Genomic DNA, 25,973 nt, shown 5'->3' on the forward strand with positions numbered 1-25,973 from the left:
TTAGCCAGGCATGGTGGCGCATGCCTGTAGTCCCAGCTACTTGGGGAGGCTGAGGCAGGAGGATCGCTTGAGCCCAGGAGTTTGAGGTTGCTGTGAGCTAGGCTGACGCCATGGCACTCACTCTAGCCTGGGCAACAAAGTGAGACTCTGTCTCAAAAAAAAAAAAAAAAAAAAAAAAGAAAACACAAAACAATTAGCTGGGCATGGTGGCAAGGTGCCTGTAGTCCCAGCTACTTGGGAAGCTGAAGCAAGAAGATCACTTGAGCACAGGAGTCTGAGGTTGCAGTGAGCTATGATGATACCACTTCACTTTAGCTTGGGTGGCAAAGCGAGACCTTATCTCAAAATAAAAGGAGGGAGGAGGGCTGGAACTAACCACTATTAACTCTTTCCTCTGTAGCCTTCCAGAAACTTATACATGTATAATTGTGTTTGTGTGCAGGATATATTTTTATTTTACTCCTTTTACACACAAGTAGAATCATGTTCTTTCTACATTTTTTTTTTTTTACTTATCATACTTTGAACATATAATTACATAATCAGTACATATAGATTTGCCTCGTTTTTTGCAAATGGTTGCATTACCCTGTTGGCAGACATTACATTTATTTTCAGGATTTTGCTATAATAAACGATGCTGTGATGAAATTGTTATATATACCTTTACATATTTTATTAACTGAACCAACTCCCAGGTGCTATTCTAAGCACTAGGAATAGTAGTGAGCAAGACAGACAGGGATCCTATTCTCATGGAATTTATATCTTAGTTGGGAGAAACAGATAATAATGAAGTAATGAAAATATTTAAGATCATTTCAAATTATGAAAATGCCATTAAGACAATGAAGAGTGATTAGTAAAGATATATGCTATGGTCTGAACATTTGTGTCCCTCCAAAATTCATGTTGAGACCTAATCTCTATTGTGGTGGTATTAATAGGTGGGGCCTTTAGGAGATAATTATGTCATGAGGGCTCCACCCTCATAAATGGGATTAGTGCCCTTATAAAAAAAGGCTTGCAGGAGCCTGTTTTCTCCATCTGTCACAAGACGAGAAAAGAACTGCTAGGTCAAAGGCTATGTGCCATTTAAATTGTGATAGATATTGCTAAAATGACTCCAAAAAGCTGTACCTATCTCTATTTCTATCAAAAGTATATGTGTCTGTTTCTTCAAAGCTTAGCAATACTGGATAATATCAAATCTCAAAATCTTTGCCAATATGTAAAACATGATCCAAATTTGGCTTCAATTCTATTTTTAGTTTCTTTATATTAAATATTTCTCTGTATTATATATTTTAATTTCTCTATATTAAGAATTTGCCATGGTTTTTGGAGACATAGAATGGATCTATGACAGAATAAGGCAACCTAAAAACATAACTCACCCCCAGCATGGAAAAATGCTATCAAAAAATGTGAGTAGTTTAATATTCATAAAATTTTACTTTATTACTCTTCCCTGGTGCAACAAAGTTAGTTCTACTCTCTCTTTTTCACAATGTGGGAAGATTTAAGTGGAGGGGGCAAATATATATCTTTGCACACTTGGGTGAGTTAATTTGTAGGATTCTGAATTCTTAGATTTGCTGGGACAAAGATTTTTTGCAGTTAAAATATCGATAGGTACAGCCAAACTGGCCTCAAAAGGCTTTGTAACCCATTTCTATTTTTACCAAATTGTGGCAAGTGGAAGATGGTGATGTTCGTTACATTTCTCTTTATGTTCCTAATTCTCTATCTCCTTACGTTTGAAGTGTCAATCCTCATAATCAACATTTCACAATGTAAAAGCTGTAAGAAATGGGTAATTATTTAACAAAACAAGTATAAATTACTAAAGTAAAAGATATTAAACTGAATTTGGTGCACTTTTATTTGACCATCTATATTTATTCGTGTGATACAAAATAATATGCTGAATAGATGAAAGATACTTATACCACTGATTTCCAAAATTTTCTTGACTTATTCATCTACAAGACTTTCACAATAGATGTTGATATATTTTGGGACATGTAAATGAAAGGTGCTATAAAAATAAAAACCACTCGTACTAAACATGAAAGAAAAATTTTAAATTATAACACTTACAATCATCCAGATCTAGAAGTGAAACATCTTTGGTGAGAGGAATTCTATCTTGCTTTGTTTTTTTTTCTTTCTCCTAGAAAATAACAAATATTTCATTTATTATATGTTCTGTTTTTCAAATCAATGGAGTAGTCCATAACATTCCAAAGCAAACATTTTTTTTCTGCTTAGTCTTACTACCAAACAAAGTAAGCTTCTCTACAGTTACATGAAATGTTTTTCTGAACACAATTTGTCTCAGTTAACATATAGTATTTCTTCCCCACTATGCAATTTGTTAATTATTTTCAAATATTTTGTGTTTAAAGATTATAAAGTATCTTCAGAAGAAAACTGAAAGGTGAAGTAATAATTATTTTATAATCTGCCAACTTCCTGCTAACATAAAAATGTAAAGTGGCTCTTTGGTAGAATGTACACATTCTTGAAAATAATTTTAAACAAATTTACTTTTAAGAAAAAGAAACGCTCAAATAACATCTGCGTAGCCCTGAGATTGTTGCTAGGCTTGTGATACGTTAGGCTTTCCTGATGTAGTTTGTAATAGGCACTGTACTAGGTAGTTTATATGTCAATACTGGGTTCTGTCAGACCTCTGCCAAAAGTATTCATTAAAATCTATAAATGACATTCCCAGGCTCTTGCTCTTTAGGGTTGAAATGGATTCACTTATTTTTCTCCAGTGTTTTGTAGAAAGTATAAATATTTCAAAACATATCTGCACATAATTAGGGTTTCCCCGCACCACAGATTTGCTTATTCAGTTTACCATACTTATAAACTGTGTATAAACATGAACTAGAAGACAGTGTTCCTAAGCCTGAGGTGTTCACAGTTTGGTTAGAGATTCAGAAAAGAATTGTAAATCTTTAGAAAATAAAAAAGTATAAATTAACTGTAGTCCTGAGTAGCATTATAAACAACTAAAGACCAACAATGAGTAGGGTGTTAAATAGATGTATTTGGGTCAAAGTTTCTTATCCTTATAATATGTACTGTGTTTTACATTAAATCTTCTCATATGAAAAGCCAAAACTTAAGTTTTTACAAAAATATCTTTGTTCATTCATTCAATGGGTATCAGAATCTGTGCTAAGCAATGGAAATAACAGCTAAGACAGACACAGTCCTGCCTTCAAATAACTTATAATCTACGACAGGAATTTATATCTTATTGTTCATGTGAATTATTATAATATTTTTGAAGTATTCCTCTAGCCACAGAAAGATACGACTGAAACAAAAGGTATATTACCATCATTTAAAGTCTACACAGTGTTAAAGCTCTCAAAACAGTGGACATACGTTAACAAGAGCATTGCATAAAATTATGCATTAGGTAACATTTTTTTTTGAATGATTTAAATTCTGCTTGGCTTTTCCCTTATGCCAATACTCAGAAGATTATTTTCAAGGATCATATAGTAATATATACTAACACACTAACTAAAAAAAACAACATTTATTTTCTTCTTCAAAATAATTATTTTTTGCCACCAAAAAACGCCAAATCATCTATGTAAGTTCTGGTTTTCATTCCTTATTTAAAAACAAAACAAACAGTATTTGTCTTTCTCTCCACTCCTCAAATGAATAACAATGTCTAGGACTGGAGAAAAAAAAAAACAGAAGAAATGTTAGTTTTGAGGCTGAAATTTAAAAGTGGTAAGTAAATGAAAACAGGTTCAGAATGAAAATGCCACTGTAACTAGGATATCATTCCTATGAAGAAAGAACATATAACAAAAAGAGTTTATCATCATGTGACTTATCAAAACGCTATGCTGAGCACAATGGGTGTAGCTTCCCATAAGCTACAATGGTGCATGACTGTCTTTATGGAACTGTAACCTCCCCACCTGAAAAATTAGAAACCTATCAAATCAAGATAAAGTTAAAGCTGAAGGCAAGTCTATACCTTATTTTCTACTTCACAGCCAAGAGTGTGTAACAATATCTATTAAATACACATCAGGTCACATACAACACAGAACAGAGCTGCATGTGAAATTGGCATAATCTCTTATTAGAAGCCTAGAACAGAGAGAAAAAAAGCTTTCAAAAGGACAGAATTTCATTGACTTTCTGAGAATAGCAAATACCCAGTGACTGAAATACAACATTAGCAATAGATAATGGTCATTTCTACTGAATTGAAAAAGCCTTGCATTCCAAATCAAGGCTATAAAATGCTTCGTGATGTGTTTGGTATTCCTTTCTTATATTTCATTTTTCATTTAAAAAAATCTATAGTAAGTTCAAAACATTTTCATACTTAAAGGATCTACTATAAAAATAAAAATCTGAATTCTAAACAAAGAAGTTAAGAGCTCTATTCCATCAAACATTTCTCCATTTGCAATTCATCTTGGTAATAGAGACAGAACCTGGGTAAATGCATATAGGACTTGAGGCAGGAGATTTTTCTTGCTCAATGCATAATTCATGTGCTCCGCCTGCAAAGTGTGTAAAATGAGAATTTCACACCGCAGCATGAGCCATGGAGCTGCAGAGAAAAGGCAGATGAAATCATATTTTACTGTGTGAATTTTATTTCTTACCCTCCCAATATTTATACAAAACCATCATTGACAAACCAAACACACTGACAGATCACCCACTGTTTCCATTGTGTTAGTACTTGAGAAGAGATCAGGCAGAAAGATAGACAATTTGTTTTTGTATATTTTTTTAAATAGAGGATTAGGTTTTTAACAGCTGAGTGCCTGTATTAGACTTTTATAAGGACAACAGTAACTGATCTTAAAATCTCACCACAAAAAATACCTAGTTATCAATTCATCACCCTCAAATCTCCATTTTGTTTCTCTGGTATTCAATTATACACCTCAACACATCAACATTTTCAAAATGAAATACGAAGTCACAGGGTTAAGAAACTGATTTCTATTTAATGTATTTCATTTCAAATAATAAATAAAAGATCCTGGAAATACTTACTAAGCCCCAAATAATACAACTGAAAATATGTAATAATATATCTGAAAAGATTTTTTTATGTATTATGCATGTTCACTTTCATGCTGATTTAAAAAAAAAGGCAAGTAGAAAAAAAGATCTGACATGACAAGAATCAAATATGTATCATAAGAGGAAACCATTATAAAGAGGTTTGAAATTTAAAACTATAAGACAGAATAAGCAGTATGTAAAGTTTGGCAACCCATACTGTGCCTTGAAATCAACAACAATTCAAGTCTAATTTCTAGCCTCACAGGGCAAGATATTTGCATGAAATATTTTCAATTAGAATTACCAACCAAGGACAATTTAATGACTCTCTTTCCTTCAAGTCAACTGACAAATCTGATTTTAAAAATCTGCGGCTTACACTTAAATTTGTGCTTTAAAACAAAAGTACACTGCTAGTGAATTGAGACTTCTTTATAAGTTAAAAAGAAGTCTAAACCACTAAAACAAATCTTTCCCTATTAGATTATATCTAATTGAAAAAGAAAGCTTGCTGCATGGCATTCACTTCATTTTAAAGGTCTCAACTGAAATTAAATGATATTTCTGTTTTAGAGAACTTAAAATGTAAACTAAATTAGGAGTGACATAAATTGAGAGAGCAAGGCTTTGAATTGTTAAAATAAAAACCAATTTTCACAAAAGTCATGCAATTGCATCATACATAAATACTAGTAAAAACAATTAAAACTTGTTTCCTATTTCTCAAACAGAACATAAAAGCAATCAGAAAATAGTTTCTTTTACTCTTATCCATGATCTAGTTCATCCCACATGCCAAAATTACTTTATCCCCAAGAATCTTTCAAATAAAAGATCTTTATCCCCAAGATCTTTTATTAAGGAAAATTTTAACACTTACTGACATTCAACAAACACAAGTCATAATACCAGTGATGGTCCTTACAGCACTTAAGAGATTTAATCCATTTCTTTGCACTTCTAAAAGGGATTAACAAAGTTCTGAGATATGTATAATCTGAGTTAAAGACAACTGGCAAGAGCATCTCAAACACTCCTAGGTATATATAGATGGTTCTAATTTTTTCACAACTGGTGCATATATTCATCTTCATTTTGATTCAAATAGGGAAATGCTTTTAATATTAAGTGTTACGAAGTGCAAGTACATTAAATATATTTATTTCACATTGATTATTATGCTTTATAAGCAGTTTGTATAATTAAAACATGAATAGATACAAGGAATTAGATAAAAGTTATGATAACTTACAATCATGATTTAAATGTTTTACCATTATAATCATAAATTAAATCTTTAGCAGTTGGTACACAGACATTGCAGATATAACTAGAATACTACATTCACAGACAAGATATGAATAGTAGACTAATGAGGTGACAGCTGAAATAACTATAGTATGTAGAAGCACTCTAATATACTGGCTAGTTTTAAGAACACTGAAGCCTAGGTTCAATACAGGAAAAAAACCCTGGAAACCTTAAAAACTAAATAAAATTATCACCATCTGCTCAACATAATTTTAACCACCAGCAGAATATAACTTAATTATATTGGTAAAAAATAGGATAAAGTGATACAAATGTGAGTCCCTTCCTGACACAATGTGGTTTACATTACTGATTCATCTTTCCACTCTTCTATATAAAAAATTTTTCCCTTTACTCTCTATAAAGCATGTTGAAGCATTTAAAATATGGAGTTACTAAAAATAATTTTGTTACAGATATTATTTGGGGAAAAAGAATTACTTCTTTAAAATGACTATATTCAAAATATTTAGTTTAAAATATTTCAGAAAAGGACACCTGCATGTAAAAATATGCTAATCCATCAAAATAACTGTAACTTTGGTTCTTACTGACAAAAATCTGACCCCAAATGAGGACATCTCCCAATGAATAACACAAACAAACACACCTGACACCTGAATGCCTAACTATGGTCTTGTGCCTCCTGGACATGCTGGGGCATGGTGTTGAATGGCAAACACTTTAGGAACATAAAACAATCAAGCAGTGGTTCTCACTCTTTTGACAGTCCCTACACTAATCACAAGAGTAATACCATATCATCAGTAACACTTTTCAGTCCCTGCAGGCATTCTCAACCAGGAGAAGTGGAGGGATCACACTCTGATATGAGGCCAAGAAAGAAGAAAGGCATAGAAATAGGAAAGCATATAGCATGTTGCAAATACTCCATTGGGATTAGAACACAGGGTGGGTTAAGACTAGGAAGGCAAGTTCGGACATGCTCTAATATTAATCTGGCCACTGCAAAAAAGGATTGGGAGTGGGAAAGCACTGGTCTGAGGGTGACCAATGACAATGGTCTATGAAGCTGATAAAGGGCTGATCTATATAGAATGGTAGATTATGGCAGTGGAAATAAGAAACAGACATGAGAAATAATATACGGAATCTACAGGACTTGGCAACTACCTAAACATATAGAATGAGAGAGGAGTCAAAGAGAATTCTGGGGCTATAAATCTTGGAGAATGGAAAGAATGCTGGTACCAAATTGTAAAGGATGTCTTCCAGGTGTATTAGGTTTGGAAAATCAGTAGACCCAGAGAAGGCTAAGAATTTGGTCTGAATTTGGGAAGAAAAGCTGGAGCTATTGTAGAAATTGAGAAATGTTACCATGGAAGCAATTCACGTAAATGTTTTAGCTGAAGCTATAGGAGTAAATGAGACCTCACAACAGGAAAAATTTAGAAGAAAAAAAAGGGGACTGAAGAAAAATTTATTCACATCAATTAATATTTTGAAAAACTAATGTATACTAAGTATAATCTGGGGTCAATGTGCACAGTTGGGTGTCAGAAGGGGATAAAAAGTGAAGCAATCAAAAGAATGAAAGATCAAAGAAGTAAGAACAGAAGGGACACAGAGTTTCAAGTATTAGGGGAATAGTCATACAAAAAGATCAAGAAGGATAGATAATACCTAAGAGAAGGCTGCTGGGTTTGGGGAAGGATCATAGTTGACTTTTCAGAGAATAATATCTACAGAGAGGGATAGAGGTGGAAACCAATTTATAAGGGACTAAGAAATACCTGGGTTAAGAAACAGCAGATGGAGGATATTTAGATTATTTTTTTCAAAATTCACTCTAACACTGCCACTCTCCCACTACCTGCTCTCTCCCTCTCTCTTTAAATGCTAGACTTGCATGCTTTGGTTGGCAGAAGAGGAATCAGTGGAGAAAGAGACTAGAGGTTGCAAAGGAGGCAGATGATAATTAACAAAACAAGGCCAAAGGAAGCAGGACTTATTCTTGGCTAAGTGGATGGATGGGGATCACTTACTCTTTACACTGATCTTTTTCATTTGATTTTTTTACCATAACACTTGAAGGAAGTAGGGTAGGTATTAGCATTTCTACTTTGAAGATGAGGAAACTGAAGCATAAAGGTATTATCTCCAAACACATAGTACATTATACTTATCTCACAAGACTACCACAAAATTAACTGTTTTGAAAGCCATATATTCAAGGTATCCTCTAGGTCTTATTTGCATGCTTAATGCCCCCAAAACACATTGTCCAGATGAATAAAAAAGGAAGAGAAAAAGTAAAAGTATAGATTTAGTTAGGCTACAGATTTGAGGCATATGAATTTTCAGCACTAACATATTGTCATACTAAATTAAAGTAAAGCACCCACACCATCTGCCTTCATTATTCATAATTTAGAGCAGAAGCCATAATACTTGGTGCAAGGAAGACTTTTCCACAATTATAAAGTTGCCTATTATTAGAAATTGGTATCCTTGTAATTACATGGTATACTCCAAATCATTCAGAAAGAAACAGAAAGAGATAAGTAGTCGTGGTATCCAAGATATTCCAATTGCTAAACTAAAGCAATCCCTGCCACCGCAACCCTATCTGCTTACTATAGAGGAAAAGGAATTCTAATATAGAGAAAAGAAGCCATCTAAGGAAAACACATGGATACAAAATTATCAACGATGTGAGTAAAACCTGAATTTCTCAGGGGTCTTGGCTCATTGCAACAGTTTGAATTTTTTACACTGATGTTCTATAGTAAAATATTTTCAATTATTAAGAGATTTAATCTGATCATTCAAAGTCTTTGACAAAGGAGAAACAAATTGAATCACTGACCTGGGGTGCCACTGTAGCTTTTTAAAGGGATCCTAAAGTTCTGCTTCTAATACTATAGAGGCACTGAGGTCCATAATTTTTCAACCATTACGAAAACTTCATAAGAATAACTTGCTTTAATTCCACCCACTTGACATGTGCCAATTTCTTGTTTTGTCATTTAAAAAACACGGATTTCTTATTCTGGATTGTATTTATTATCAATTTTTAAAGCTCTTTATTTTAAATAACATTTTAAGCTTCTTTGTAATTTGATATAAGTAGGAAATAAATGTATATGATAAGTTTTTATAGAAAGCCAGATTAATAAACCATAAAATCTTTAAGATTTTAAGTGAATTTCTGAAAAATGAAAATCTTGAATTGTATGTTATATACAGACACAAGTTTTAAATATAAACTGAAGTTTAAGATAGGTTTTACTACATATAAGAATATTTGAAATAAAGTAAGACAAATATTAACCAATTTTAAAAATATGATTATTCTTTAACAATAAATCTCTGGATGGGGAAGAGCAATTGTCTACTTCAATGAATTTCTTTTCATCTTTGCCTACTCGGATGACATACTGAAAAATTTAAAGTTAATTAGAAATAACAAATACCAAAAAAAATACTGGGTTAAGAAGAAACTGAGGGCTGGGCAAGGTGGTTCATGCCTGTAACCCTAGCACTCTGTAAGGCCAAGGCAGGAGGATTGCTTAAGCTCAAGAGCTCAAGACTAGCCTGAGCAAGAGTAAGATCCCATCTCTACTAAAAATAGAAAAATTAGCCTGGTATCATGGCATGCACCTGTAGTCCCAGCTACTTGGGAGGCTGAGGCAGGAGGATTGCTTGAGCCCAAGAGTTTGAAGTTGCAGTGAGCTATGATGATGCATTCTACCTGGGGTGACACAGTGAGACTCTCTCTCAAAAAAAAGAAACAATTGAAATCAATGAAAGGTAAGTTTGATTGTATTTTCAATACATGGAATAACACAGTTAATATATAAAACTACTCTAATTAAAGCCTAGCATCAATATGATCCATTATAGGAAGTAGTTACAATTAAAGACCAGAAAGATAATTATTATTAGGTCTGAATTTTATATTAATAGCTACATTTTTACAATTTAGACTTTTATTTTTTCCTGCTAAGCAAAGTTCAGTGTTACAAAAGTTATAGCAAAAAGCATTACCATTGTATTACATAAGTGGTTCTTATATTTGTTTTTAAACAAATGGCTACTATAAATTTTTATTAACTAGTTATAGAATGTACATACTTTAAGGTTTTAAAAACATTCTGTTATCCAAAAGGTCTAATATTTTTTAAAGGCTAATAGTCTCAATTTCTTAAGATGTATGTACATTTATATTTCTTTGCTCAATACTTTATTTTTGTGACTTCCTTTTACTTCCCCTTTAGCAAAAGCCTCCCTTGTCACTACCTAGCCAAGAATAAAACAGGCCATATGTGTAACACTGAAATCTCTGATTTCAGTGGCAAGGGATGAGGTTAAAAAAAAAAAAAAGATTTTAACTTTCCTACAGAGTTTAGTTGTAAGAGAAAGCATTATCTAGAAAAAATAAAATCACAGGTGCACATGACAATGGTGCTGTTTATTTTCATTGCGTGAGAATATCTACCTTCAATTATTAATATAACAAATGTATAATCTCTTACCTTAGTGACTCTTCTGGATTCAGACTCACTTTCAGAGTCTGATTCAGATTCAGAATCTGAAGAACTTTCTTCTGTTGAACTAGATTCAGCATTGGAAGAATCTGAAGTTTTAGATTTTTCATTGTCCTTCTCCCCATCTTTAGAATCACTGTTCATAATGAAAAATTTTGAAATATCAACTTTGAATCTTTTATGCAAATAAGTAGTTTATATAAGACAATAAAAATGGTTTTAAATTCTAGACTAAATCAATAAAATAAGGTAGTATTATCTATAACCAAATAAATCAGAACCCATTCAGACTCAATTATATCATGCCATATACACTTCGAATATAGAAAGTCATAACACTGAATATCATCAATAACAAAAAATAATTAATATTAAATGCTTGATTTACCAAGAATTAAGTGCTATAACAGTAATAACTTCAAAGATACTTAGGACAATTTTTAAATGCTGTCTCAAAATATTGTTTATTAATAAATTTAAATATCTATATATCTACTTTTGCTAAGAAAGACTTGAATTTTCAAATTTTTCTGTCCAAGAAAATTACTTATACAAGTTTCCAAATGTCCTTAAACACATCTATGACAAAATGTTAACCAGTTTGAAGAGAATCCTATTGCACTGCCTTTTAAACATGTAAGCAAATCAAATAGAAGCTTTTGAAAAACCAAATGATCACATGTAAGTGCTTAACACTATGAATTCATTTGTTCATTCAACCACTCAACAAATATTTATTGATTATTGACTACATGCTAGCACTATGTTAAGTGCTAAGGATAAAAATGGTTAGTAAGACACAGATGATCTTTGTGTTTACCTTATAGTGTCTACAGCCCATTGCAAGATACAGAGTAGTATGGTGGCACTGACAATACAGTATGGTAATAAGTAATAAAGTATAGTGTGCGTCAGAACATTTAGAGAGGCACCTAAACAAACATAACCAAGATAAGGAATGCTTCCTGAAGGAAGAAACTTCAAAGTTGAGAAATAGGAATAAGGCAGGCAGATGGATGAGAGGCACTTCTCCAAGGAGAAGGAATAATATGTGAGATGGCCAAACAAGCCTCTCTCAGAGGATGAGAGATAACCTTGTAGTGTTTTATATTTTCCCTGAAATTGAAGGTCTAGTTCTCTCTGCTATGTGTGTATGTTTTAAGAATGTACCTTGGGCCAGGCAGGATTAGACATTTCATACCAATCATACCAATTATCTAATTTAGATGCACTCTTCCTGGGTACATTATTATCCCATTTGCAATGATGAAATTAATACTCAGGAAGGTTAAATAACTTGCTCAAGGACACAGAACAGGAGAGGCAGAATTGGAATCTGAACTCAAGCCTGTCTTACACCAAGGTCCATATTTTCCCTCTATGTCACACTATCTCCTTTCAAATGAAAATACTTTTGAATGTAAAATTCAAATGTAGTCATAAATAGTTATTACTAAAGGGTATTTTTTGAAGATGTTTAAAACTTATTAAGAGCTTAAAAAACTATCATACTGGTAAAGTTAAAAACATTCTAAGAGACAGGCAGAAAAACACAAGAGAGGAAGAGAAGTGAGGCAAGGGAAGAATCAATATTTCCTAGAATTGATTTTTGTGGAGGAAATATGACTGGTATTTATTAAAAATGGAGCCATGGTAACATCTCAGAGCACATGTAATTATATTTGAAGACTGAAAAATATGTTGTTTTTCTTTTCCCTAGCAAAGAATGGCAATTTATCATCCCCAATTCACTGGTTAAAACATGTACTTAAAAATTATACGGTTTAGAATCTATTTGTGCTTCTCTTTGGTGTAATAAACAATTCTTTTAAATTCAAACACAAGTAAAGAGAAAAGTCCATTTCTGAAGAATAAAATAATGAAACTAATTTAAGATATGATTATACATTTCTAGCATACTAACTTTTGCTATCTGAAAAAATATTTCATGTACTGCCTTTCTTCCTAGAAACAAGATACATTGTGTAAGTCATATCATCACAGATACTCTGATATTAAACCAGAAGTACAGAATTTCTCTCAAAGAAAAGGCTATTATAAACCAAGTAGCTCCTCTGCTACAACAAGCAAATGATTCTAAATATATTTAACTTCTAGCTTTTAAGATGAGATTTTAAAGGTAAAAGTGTTACTTTATTATGCATCACTCAATTTTGATGGTAATTATTGTTTACCTTACTGCTTAGAGTTTCAGATGTTAATCTAATGAAAAGAATTTACTGGTAACTAGGTTTTTAACTTTGCAATGATGAAAAGCCTGTATTAATTTAACCTACAGATTTCATTTGTTCTGAACAGGAAAAACAATATAAATCACTTTTAAAATCATTAAATCCTGACTTAAATTAATAAAGTCATAATTAGGGCATTATGCTGTGTTTGTTATGGAAGTGGCAGGGCGAGCTGCTTTAATTACTGTCTGTAATAAAAGGAGCAGAGAGCGTACTGCGCCCCAATCAGTGCTGTCAGCCACGACTGAGCTGAGCTGCAAGCTCATCAAGTGAGCGGGCAGCAGGCTCCCAGGAAAGGGCCATCGTGTCGGCAGAGGCCACTCGCTGACGGCAGTGGAGAAAACAGAGTCACACAATCCAAGATATTAGCCCCAATTACTCCAAATTTTAATGACACTTTAATACATGATAATGCTGTTGATAATGGGAGACCTTAAAAAGTGCTAACACTTAAATATCTTATGACCGTCTTCCTTCACAGCCCTTGACTCTAATATTTGGATCATAATCTTTTTAATGTAACATTATTTAGAAAAATCAATTGTCTTAGTTACATAATGGCAAAGTGTTGAAGGATTTAATTTTAGCCCTCAGCAAAACTGCTACAAAAGCTAATTAAGTGTTTCATACCTACTGCTTGATCACTTAACTCAGCCTTCCAAGGTTATACCAATTTTCAAAATGTAATCCCAAGATTTGTTCAAGTTCAAAATGAAAACTAAGCATTGTAAGTAGGAGAATAATGTGAACTACTAGCATTTCAAATTAACTTAAAAAAGATTTAATATCTGTTTGGGAAAAAATACACATAGTTCTTCTCCTACTCTATGAATTAATGGGAAATATTAGCCTGAGGGATATACCACAGAATATTTTTTGAAGGAAATTCTGACAAAATAATTTACCTTTTTCCTTTGGGTTTCGAGTTCCTCTTGGCTGTTCTTTTGTTCTCTACTCTTGACTCACTTCCACTCTCACTCTCCTGCCCACTGGAGGAGTCTTCACTGCTGTCCTCACTGCTGTCTCCTTCCTCCCCACTTTCTCCTTGTTCTCCACTTTCACTTCCAGATTCACTCTCTGAAAAGCAGAACCAGATGTGCTTTGATTTATAGCCATTTAATTATACATAAGGACACCTGTAACCATCAATATTCATCACAAATGAAACCAGGTGTTGAATTTTATTTCAGTGGACCCCACTCGTTCAACACGTTATATTTCTACACCCCATTCATTCAGACATGTAGATTCCTGCAGTAGGATAAGCCTGGAGGGACTTAAACACAAAGAGAGAAAATGCTCTGCCAATGAGCAGAGAAATGCAAAGCAAAGATGAACCAAATGTGAGGGAATCCCACTTTTCAAACCTATAAGTATCTAGTTACAGCAAAAATTTTCTTTTAAAGAATGACATAAGGATGATGTAAGGCGAAAGAAGTAATTTTGAATTATTCTACTTGTAATGGGAAATTGTACTTAAGAGTAAAAGGCAACAGTTGAATTTTGTTAGGAACAAATTTTGAGAGGAAAATGAGCCATTCATATCATTTCCAAAAACTTCTAAACTCAAATACAACAAGGAAAATTACTAATTAAACAGTTATTACTTATTTTAGCTAGTATAGGAGTTTTCCATAGGTCTAAGAGATGATAAAGTTACACTGGGGTTATGCTTTTTAAATGTTCTGTGTGTATATTATTGTATACTAGGACTATTTGCAGAAGTGGTACATAAATATATTTATGTGTATTTTTTAAATGAAGCATAATTTTTTTACTGTTTAATGAGATTGTAGGTGAGGAGTTATGCCCTAGATAAAAGGACAAATTACCTGTGATCTATGTGATGAAGTACCCTTAGATAGGAACATACCCTTTAATTAAAATATTAATTTACTAATGAGCAAACAATATCTATTTCATGAAGATTTATTTATGTAACACAGTGAAAAGCTAGGACTGCCTATATTCTTTCAGAATAGCTTGCAATGGGTACAAGCATGGATGCTCAAGTTGGAATGTTCAAATTCTGGCTCTGCCACTTACCAGCTATAAGACTGAGTAAGTTATTCAACCTCTTTGGGTCTTGGTCTTCTTTTCAGCCAATGTAAATAATACTACTAGCTACTTCACAGAGCTATTGTGAAGATTAAGTGATTTGAAACATGTAAAGGTGATCAGAACACAACAGTTCTAATCACATAGTAAAGCACTCATCATTATCATCTTTTACAAAGAAGAAAATTTATTTTACCTAAATTTTATAAAAATAAAACTGCTAAATATGAATATTTTGAATTTGTATGGTATTAAAGTTATAGACACACATACACATTAAGTCGGATAACTGCCTTATAATATAAATAATGAAAAGAAATTATAGCATCTAAATTACTCTCTCATATTATGACATGAGAGTTCCACAAGAATCTTGGTCCGGTTCATTTCAGGTACCATTATTTAAATGTACAAGTCAGTAAAACCCTTGAGGAAATTTCACTCTCAAAAAGGCTTGCTCACTAGAAAACAAAATCTCTTAACTTCTAATGAGCAAAGTTATATGTTTTCTTCCAGTAGCTACAGTGGAACTCCTGTTACATGACTCACTACTATATGTGTTCAGCTAAACCCATGAAAATCCATAATGTTAATAGAATATTTCAAGTATGTATTGAAAATGGTTAGCCTATGAATAGTCATGAGCTTGTAAATAAATATAATGGAGACAAATATCTATGTTATAAAATGAAAAAGTGCATTCTTAATTATATAAACAGGTCTTTCTCATAGGTCTAAATTATTTTTGAAATTCCATATTTTTTAACATTAACTTTCTGGATTGACGTATTTTCTCTACTCTTCAGCTTAATACTTCAGAAGGTAATGTATCACAGATTAATTTACTGGATAATGAAAACAAAGATTTTGAAAAGGAAAATGGGGGGAAAAAAAAGAATGAATTACCTTAGAGTAGGATAGTGGATAACCAAGTAATAGGGAAGTCATTCTTGGTTCTCCAAAGAATAAAGATTTTAGAGACAGTTGTGTATCTTTTGGTCTTGGGTCAATTGTTAAGAACGATAGAAAGTGACTCCAATATAGTTTCCATTATGCAAATCACTCACAGAATTTTAGTACTGAAGGAACTATAAAAACATCTAATTCTATCCCCTCATTTATCAGATACAGAGAAAGGTAGGTGCCTTATTCAATTTGCATAGCTAAAACCCAGGACTTCCAAATCCTTCCTACTTAGTATTCTTTTCATTGCACAGAGTTGCCCTCAATCATTAGCTTGATGTTTCTTTATAGTATACAAAGACTTAATAATTTTAGTTTTATCTCTGTATAGGTTTACTAGAAATAGAAGAGCATAAAATGGAGAAGCAAAAGATTCTTTAAAGTTTAAAATAAACTTTACATTTTTATAAAAGAAAGTTACTTTTAAAGACCCCACTATAAGATTTATCAAGTATAAAATCATGTTTTTCAATGTGCTAATAGATATCTATTATATAATAGGCAGTGTGGATTAGAATTCAGAAAAGCATGAGTTCCTATTTCAGCTCTACCATTTATTAGCTATATATCCAAGAGGCACTGTCAAATAAGAAGGCAATTTAGGAAAGTAATTAGAAATTACTTTGAAAACTAAACAGTAATATATAAATAAAAGGAATTATTCTGATATTAATAGTTGAACCTTTATTTATAACCACTTGTTGAATATTACGTACCAAGTTTTTTATTTTGGAGGTATAACAAGTAATCTACTATGTGAATAATATATTTCAATAAATTATAAAACCTACCACTGTCACTGCTGCTATCAGAAGAGTCCTCCTCTTCCTCAGATTCAGAATAAAATTTCTTAGCAGAATTCTCTTTCTTTGCTTTTCCTGCTGGCGTCCATTCTTTTGCCTGTTTAAACAAACAAAGTAAATGTAAATGAATTCCCATTAGGGATTCAGACTTCTGGTAAATTTAATCATTCATAATACAACTGTGAACTCAAAGTTTAAGAACTCAGTAGAGAAGGGAACTGTTAAAAGTCCTGGCCTTAAGACTGATTCACTTTACTAGTTACCTCCCTTCCACTTCCCCTCTACCCTCAACCAAAGTTTGCACAACGCAGCATCTAAAATGACTCTATTAGCACCTAGGTCGAATCAAGCTCCTCTTTGGTCTGAAACCCTGCAATAGCTACCCATTTCACCCAAGAGAAAAAGCCAAAGTCCTTACAACATTCTGCACAGACCTACATGACCAGCCTTTTGCCACCATCCCTCCACCACCCTCCTGCCCGTTGCCTCTCTGACCTCCTCCAGTTGCTAGCCCTCCTGCTCACTCTGCTCTAGCCCCTCCTTTCTGCCCCTCCAAATGCCCTGCGAATGCTCCCAGCCCAGGGTCTTGCCCCAAGCTGTTCCCACTTCTAACACTATTTCCCCATCCTTAAAAAAAATCATAGCACTTATTATTTTCTAATATACTATACAATTTATTTATTTTTTTAATTGTGGTCTATCCTGATAGAATGTAAGCTTCTGGAGAGCATGGATTTTTTAATATTTTGTACAGTGATGTATCCTAACTGTGGCTAGCACTATAAATATTAGTTATATTTATTAGACTCTTAAAGACTTGAATATTGGCTGGGTATGGTGGCTCACATCTGTAATCCTAGCACTCTTGAAGGCCAAAGCGGGAGGATTGCTTGAGCTCAGGAGTTCGAGACCAGCCTGAGCAAGAGCGAGAACCCGTCTCTACTAAAAAAATAGAAAGAAATTAGCTGGACAACTAAAAATATATATAGAAAAAATTAGCCAAGCATGGTGGCGCATGCCTATAGTCCCAGCTACTTGGGAGGCTGAGGCAGAAGGATTGCTTAAGCCCAGGAGTCTGACGTTGCTGTGAGCTAGGCTGACATCATAGTACCCTACCCAGGGCAACAGAGTGAGCCTCTGTCACAAAAAAGAAAAAAGACTTGAATATTAAATTCAGAATTTTGTTTGGATTTAAGAAAAATATAGACTTCAGTGTTTACTTTAATATTACTAATATGAATCCCTTAAAGATTTTTAATACAGCATATTAAACTGCTTTTATATTAAAACTGTAACTTTGCATCATTAAGAACAAATTAAATCATGTTTCCACATATTCTTTTTTTTTTTATGAGACAGAATCTTGCTTTATTGCCCAGGCTAGAGTGAGTGTCGTGGCGTCAGCCGAGCTCACAGCAACCTCAAACTCCTGGGCTCAAGCAATCCTGATGCCTCAGCCTCCCGAGTAGCTAGGGCTACAAGCATGCGCCACCATGCCCAGCTAATTTTTTCTATATATATTAGTTGGCCAATTGATTTCTTTCTATTTATAGTAGAGACGAGGTCTCGCTCTTGCTCAAGCTGGTTTCGAACTCCTGACCTCAAGCAATCCGCCCGCCTCGGCCTTCCAGAGTGCTAGGATTACAGGCATGAGCCACCATGCCCGGCCCAAATATTCTTTTTTAAAGAGCAGAAAAATGTATATATTTTTTAAAAGGTCAAAGTAGTTAAGACTCACTTATTTATTATACTTTTAAGTTTCTACTATGTACCAGTCTCTGCTAGAGTACATATTTTGTTATCAAGGAATATATAGCATGACAGAGGTTCTTATTCAACAATGGTCCTCAACACTGGATGCATATTAGAATCACTTGAGAACGTATTTTTAAATGCTAATACAAACAATAAAAATATTAACACTAAAAAACTAAAACCTAGGCCGGGCGCTGTGGCTCACGCCTGTAATCCTAGCTCTTGGGAGGCCGAGGCGGGTGGATTGCTCAAGGTCAGGAGTTCAAAACCAGCCTGAGCAAGAGCGAGACCCCGTCTCTATTACAAATAGAAAGAAATTAATTGGCCAACTGATATATATATAAAAAATTAGCCGGGCATGGTGGCGCATGCCTGTAGTCCCAGCTACTCGGGAGGCTGAGGCAGAAGGATCACTCGAGCCCAGGAGTTTGAGGTTGCTGTGAGCCAGGCTGACGCCACGGCACTCACTCTAGCCTGGGCAACAAAGCGAGACTCTGTCTCAAAAAAAAAAAAAAAAAAAACTAAAACCTAGGGTTCACCTTCTGTGATTTTGATTTAATTGTTCTGGTGTAGGTCTGACATAAATTTGTCATATGATTATAACGTGCAACTACATTTAAAAAACAATGATCTAAAGGGCTTAAGGCATGTTACTTAAAGAGATAAGCTTCAGGAACCTGGAAAATTACTAACTGCACAATAACAGGAAAATGAGTAAAAACTACCTGAATATATTTGAATAACATAATTGCATAAGATCAGTAGTACTGCTTTCTTTTATGTGTATTTAAAATGCTTCTGCCTCCAATTATCAATAAAGATAGTATTTTATAAACAAAGGTCCCCTATATTTAGTAAATACTTAAGTCTATATTTTTCTTAAATCCAAATGAACACATTTCTCTGAAGTCTGATAAAAAGTTTGTTGGATCAATTTAGTAAGACTAAATCAACAACTTGGAAAAATTGGGCTTCTGTGCTCAAAGGGATATATTATCTTGACATGTCCATGGGCTCTATATTCATGAAGTTTCAGATTTTAAAGAGCCAAAGATTAACAATAAAAATATTTTAATTTTTATTATGGTTCTTTATGACTACGATAGTTGTATCAAAAGCAAAAGGAATAACAGGAAAAAGAGAAGAGGAGAAGAACAGAGAGGTATTAATTTAAGAGTTCCTATGAGGGATAAAATATTAATAGATGCGTTTATAAAGCAAAATACCCTTGATATGCAAACAGTTTTCTGTAACTGGAAAAGAAAGGATTTTCTAGAACTAAGTAACAAAATTCTAAAGAATCTTCAAAACCTAATGGTATCATAATATAAATATACATTATATCTGATATCCTGGAAATGGTGGTGTGTAATTCAAAGTGACTTCCAGTGTCAATCTGACTAGGTTCCCTGTTGTTTTGATTAAAGTATTAGATTATCTAAACCTAGGCCATTTTTCTTACTAAGGTATATTTCATAGTAACAAAATATGACCGTTAGATCGTGAAACTAGAATAGCATAGTGTATTAAGTGCAAGAAATACATTAATATGACTTTGGTGGGGAGGGGAAGTAGAATGAGAGGCAAGAAAGACGGTACGAGCATTCTGCGTTGTTATAGCTGCATTTGAAAATAAAACTATCTACATTATTTTTATATTTAATTATATCCTTCATAGTATAATTTTAACTAATATGTCTCAGAGACTAATAGATTGAAGCTATTTTCTGCATGGCATCAATGGATAGTGACAGTTCTCTTCAACCAGATTCTATCAGTTATAAATATTCTCCATTGTAAGCGACCAATTATTAATTTCAGAAATGTATTTCATAAAATGAAAAATCAAATTTGTTCCCATTGAACTGGACAGGTGAAATGAATGTAAGAAAATAGATTATTTAAATACTAACTATATAAGGTAGTTAATGTTTAGAAGGACACATGAAAATGGAAGAAGCTAGCCAACCAACCAACCAATCAGCCAACATAAGGATACTGCTGAGAACAAATTAAACTGCAGCATTGGTATACATTTCTGACAACAGAGACCTTTCTTGGGGATGGGGAGTGGTGGCAGGGAGGTTGGGGATAGGATGGAAGTAGAGTGAGGATAAAAGGATGGTTCTATTTGGGCCAAAACATTATGTTCCCAATGATGAGAAAGAACAGAATCATAAAAACAACAAATAGGCATAATATGAAATTAGGAGAAGGAGTATATCTGTAGGGAGAATCATAATAAAGTATTCTCTTCATATTCTAGTATTTGACCAAAAATTGCATAAATAGGAAATTGTTTTGAAGAGCACTTAAGAGTATGCAGATTTGTGTGAAAATCAACAAACTTAATTGCAAGGAGAAAGAAGTGTAATTAATTTTCATATTTTTAACTTTTGCCCTTTTTTGGCCATCTCTAAGTAAGAGATCATTTATCACAGCATGAAAATGATAGCACTAAGTATTAAAGATAACAAAGATTTGCAAACAAGCTCAAGCTTCGTCTCCTCATGACATAATAAAATGTAGTAAGACCATGGACAATGGACTCAAACAGACTTGGGTTGGAATCTGGTTCTATCACTTACTAGCTACATGAACTTAGGCAGTTTAATATTTAATAATAATATTAGGTTCTATGAGACCTGGCTTCCCTCATCTGTAAAATGGGAATGACAATAACCAATAACCATCACTTATGATCATTATGAGATTTAAACAGGATAATGTTTGTAAAATATTATCATAGTACACTGTCAAGGTTTGCTAAATGGAACTATTATTAGTTATTATTGCTTCTGGCCATGTTCCAAAGCCAGGATAAGTTGGGGTGGTTAAGAGAAACATTTTTCTGAGAGGAATCAAATTACATGGCTATGATCATTATAGAAATTCTATTTTAAGTAATAAAGGTCTTCTATTGCAGTGGTCCCCAACCTTTTTGGCACCAGGGACCAGTTTCATGAAAGACAATTTTTCCAGGGATGGTAGAGGGGGGTGGTTTCAGGATGATTCAAGTGCATTACACTTATTACATTTGCAGCTGCTCCCCAGCACTAGCATCATGGTCTCAGCTCCACCTCAGATCAACAGGCATTAGATTTTCGTAAGAAGCACAGAACCTAAATCCCTCACATGCACAGCTTTCAGTTGGGTTCGAGCTCTTGTGATAATATCTAATGCCCACCCCCCATCTGACTGGAGGCAGAGCTCAGACGTGAGCAATGGGGAACAGCTGTAAATACAGATGAAGTTTTGTTGGCTTGCCCATCACTCACCTCCTGCTGAGTGGTTCATGACAGACATGGCTACCAGTCTGCAGCCAGAGGAGTTGTGGACCATAATTTTATTATATATAGAAAAAATAAGAGCAAGGAAGCTAACTCACTTTCCTGCAGGAATTAGTGGTAAAGAATTTGGTTATCTGAATCCTAGTTCAATATATCTTTTCTACCAGAAAAGTATCCAGAATAGTATTCTTAATTTCTCATTTTTATTAATTCTACTTTAAAAAGTATATTTCACATAATCAATCTCAGACTTCTGGCCTGAAACAATTCTCCCGCCTCCACCTCCCAAAGTGTTGGCCTCATACAGTCAATCTCTAAATACAATCAGAAGGCCCCTCTCCTTATTTTTCTTGTTTATATAAGAAAGAAACAGATAATATTAGAAAAGAATGTTAATTCTTTTACCCTAATGGTGAGCATTTTTTAAAAATCTAGAAAAAGAGTATTTACAGAGCAAGTAAAATATTAAAGCAATATATCATATCATTCATTTTAATTGTGACCTTCTCAATGGATATTTTTGGTACACAGTGCTCCCTATTTATATTTAGGCTTCATTTAAAACAGGTTCACCAGAAATCCAGAAGAACACTTTGTGTGGTTTTTCTGGAAGAGAACAGCAAAACAAAACAAAACAAAACAAACAAACAAAAAAATCTTAGAAAAATAATGACAGGAAGCCTCAAATCTCTAAACAAAGTAGAAAAAGCTCAATCCAATGAAACTAAATACCTTACAAATGGAATCTACACAGCTACAAATGCAATAGCGCAAATGTGTGTGGCGCTAATGCAGAGAATTCAATTCTCTATTTCCTTGAAGAAGAGGAACAGTACAAGTACAATGACATAGGAATACTATATTTAGTTCCTCTAAAGGCACAGTGTATCTAACACATTACATTTAGAAATACTAGAACAATATTTTCAATTTTCAACTCTCCTAAAAAGCTTTTATATAAAGCAACAGTTATCCTAGAATCTCCCACTGTTTGAACAAAATTAATTTCAGAAAGGTCAACTTACCAACTCTATTACTTCTACATTTCGAACTGATGGGTCGGGCGCCACCTCTGGCCAATTAGATAATTCCAGGTACCCACTAGCTTTAGCGTTGAGAGTATGAGATAAAGTGCCAAGCTGGAAATGATCTCTATCTATTAAAAACAGAGGAAAATATAAAATAAACAATATAAGCTGTATATAACAGCGAACAGTCGTAATCAGAGCTCAAGGTAATTGGCATATTACCTCAAATGTCAAGGAATAAATATAAACTAGGAAGCTCTTCATAGGTCAAAAAACTGATTTCAGTCCATAGATTACAATAATCTCCCCCATAATGGTCAATAAAAAAGCTAATCAGTCAGTGTGTTTAGAGGTGTTGCTCTGAAATGTAGCTTCTCTAAAAATTACTTTACTGTGAATATTAAGAATGACAGCACAGTTAAACAATCCATATACATGTCTTGGCACAAACACATCCAGAATTTTAATAGTTTTTCTACAAAACTGAATTGCTTTTTATTGCTTTACAACAATTAAATAAGAAACAATATGAAAACCAAGGTATATGGTCATTTGATTCCAAGTTAATGGCTACTTGTTAAACAATAAAATATTTAATTAGTCCTTTTAAAAAGCTGGGAAAAATAAGTCAACTTCTCTCTTTGAAAAAGAAACTTAAATAAAAAGGGATATGAAATAATTCCCCCTAGAAATGTTGCTATTAGTGTACATAGAATATGTAATTAATAATACCTCATTATTAAAATAACTTATATTCCTTATAAAATCAATCTGCTTAAAATTTAAATAAACATAATATCTATAAGAAGAACAAAGCTTTCATCTACTGGTTAAACTGTTTATTAAGAATAAAAATAAAATTAAAATTATTTAGGTAAATAAGGTCTATACAAATATAAACTTTACCATAAAACTTGCTCTAGAAAACAGATGAATCAGTAGAAAACACACTGTTCTTCTATATTCACATATGCTAATCATTTGCCTTATTAATACCTGAGATAAATTTTAAACATATTAGAAATGGGCAGATACTTCCATAATTTTTTAAATAACACATATTTTACATTTATAGTTTGATAATAATACCTTTAAAAGGAGACTCAAGCAATGGTGCAGGTTTTTGTGCTAGGAATATTTTTTTGGCATATTTACTTAAAGCTCCACTCTTTTCATTCGGAACAATAAGCTGCCTAATAAATCTTGTACGGTCTCTGATGTCGTAGTTTTGATCATACTTGCCGAGATTTAATATGTACTGGGTAAGCAATTTTGTCTGTTGGAAAAAAACAGAACAAGATGAGAATACAGTTATTTATGATTATTGATAACTCTGGATAAACATATTTAAAGAGATAATAAAAATGAATGGTTATGTCAAACAAATGTTGTTCCGTAGGGAATATGCATTTCTAATGCTGCAAATGGAATTTTGAAGCCAAAGCACATGTCCTCTTCTGTACTGGGGAGGTGAATGCTGAGTACTGAGAAGCAGCCATGTGCTAGATTATTAAACTGCTGAAGTGGAAAGAAAGGCATCATTAAAAAAATAATCATATATGGCAAACCCGTGAAGGGTCTACGTGAGAATAATGAATGTGGAAATACAACTAAAAACATGGCACTCAAAACTTAATCGGAAAAATATGCAGGACATCAAAACATCAGAGAGTATTAGGGGGCTGGCAAACTGCTTCTCCTGAGGTGTGTTTTATGAAGAGATACTGTCCCTGGCATAAGCAGTGTCTGCACTCTGACTGCACTCAGTTACTTTACCCTGAATTATGACCCATTAAAGCAGACACATGAATCACTGAACTGGATTACTGCAAATTATTTGCAGTGCATTTAGCTGTTACTTTTTCATAAAAGCAAGCTGCTGATGCCCTCTAAAAACTAGGATAAAAGACTTCTTCCATTTTTTCTCCCATGCTGCTTATAGCCTCTAGTAATATTGGTCATTTATTTATTTATGTAAGGGAACAACTTATTAGGGTAGCTTTTATACCGTAATAAGACTTCCTAAGTCAATTTTTGAATGTACTACATTAATATACATTGAGATAATTTTAATAATAATTAAGCCAAAATTGAAATGTTAACAAAATAGGTTTGTATAAACTACAGTTATTTTATTTAAAAAGCATAGTTTTAACTTAGAAACCTACACATGTACAATTGTAACTACAAGCCAAACAGGATTCATAATACATAGGAAAAAATAAACTGAGGAACAGTAAATCATATACATTAGATTAGAACATTTTATACATGTTAGAAAACAGATAAAAAATAAAAATGAATCCAGTTTAGGCAGAGCTAGAGGCAATTCAAGAACAATAAGTCAAAGTACAGGAATGGTGAGGTAAACTCTTTTACAATAGTAATTGGTTAAGATAATTGATTTGGATAGAAAGCAACCGTCTTTCAGTAGCAAGATACTTAAAAAGCATTAGTCTAGTTTTATTAAAGTAGAATTATAAAAAAATACAAGTGAAAATGTTAATAGAGCTATTCTGAATTTGGGAAAGAACAATTGCTCTTCACTAATTGCTAGACCATGCAACTACAGATAAGAAAAATTCTATAATTCATTTTCTAAAGACAATCAGCAAAATATTCACCCAATGAGTACTACAAGTCAAAATCAGCTTAAAGGGAAAAGTGGTACACTCAACTGTGTAATTAACTTCTGGGAAAAACAGGGAAACTCACTTAACCATTAGTTTTCTCAAATGTAGAGTGAGAATTTACAACGAGGTTAACTTTAAAGTCCATTTGAGTGTTGAGATTTATAATCTACAACTAAAATAAATCAGAGAAAGTAAGGCTCCTAATTGCAATGATTTATTTTGAGCTAGCAGAGTGATGCATTTTGCTTATATTTCCTATCCCCAAAATTAATTTCAGAAAATAAAACTTTTTC

General features: G+C 33.2%; 1 protein-coding gene across 5 annotated transcripts in view; it reads right to left on the reverse strand.

Annotated features, from left to right (window-relative positions):
• AP3B1 (adaptor related protein complex 3 subunit beta 1) overlaps positions 1 to 25,973 on the reverse strand; it is a 227,706-nt gene that overhangs the window by 76,447 nt on the left and 125,286 nt on the right. For all 5 annotated transcript variants that reach the window (XR_012921698.1, XM_012766761.2, XM_076008138.1 and 2 more), the window contains exons 16-21: positions 24,137 to 24,323; positions 23,045 to 23,175; positions 16,963 to 17,071; positions 14,056 to 14,227; positions 10,887 to 11,034; positions 2,104 to 2,176 (exon numbers count right to left, since the gene is read on the reverse strand). Coding sequence is in view for 4 of the 5 variants with exons in the window: in XM_012766761.2 (XP_012622215.2) it covers positions 2,104 to 2,176; positions 10,887 to 11,034; positions 14,056 to 14,227; positions 16,963 to 17,071; positions 23,045 to 23,175; positions 24,137 to 24,323 (820 nt within the window). In the remaining variant the exon portion in view is untranslated. The remainder of the gene's footprint in view (positions 1 to 2,103; positions 2,177 to 10,886; positions 11,035 to 14,055; positions 14,228 to 16,962; positions 17,072 to 23,044; positions 23,176 to 24,136; positions 24,324 to 25,973) is intronic.

This window comes from Microcebus murinus, chromosome 11, assembly GCF_040939455.1.
Source record: "Microcebus murinus isolate Inina chromosome 11, M.murinus_Inina_mat1.0, whole genome shotgun sequence".
NCBI lineage: Eukaryota > Metazoa > Chordata > Mammalia > Primates > Cheirogaleidae > Microcebus > Microcebus murinus.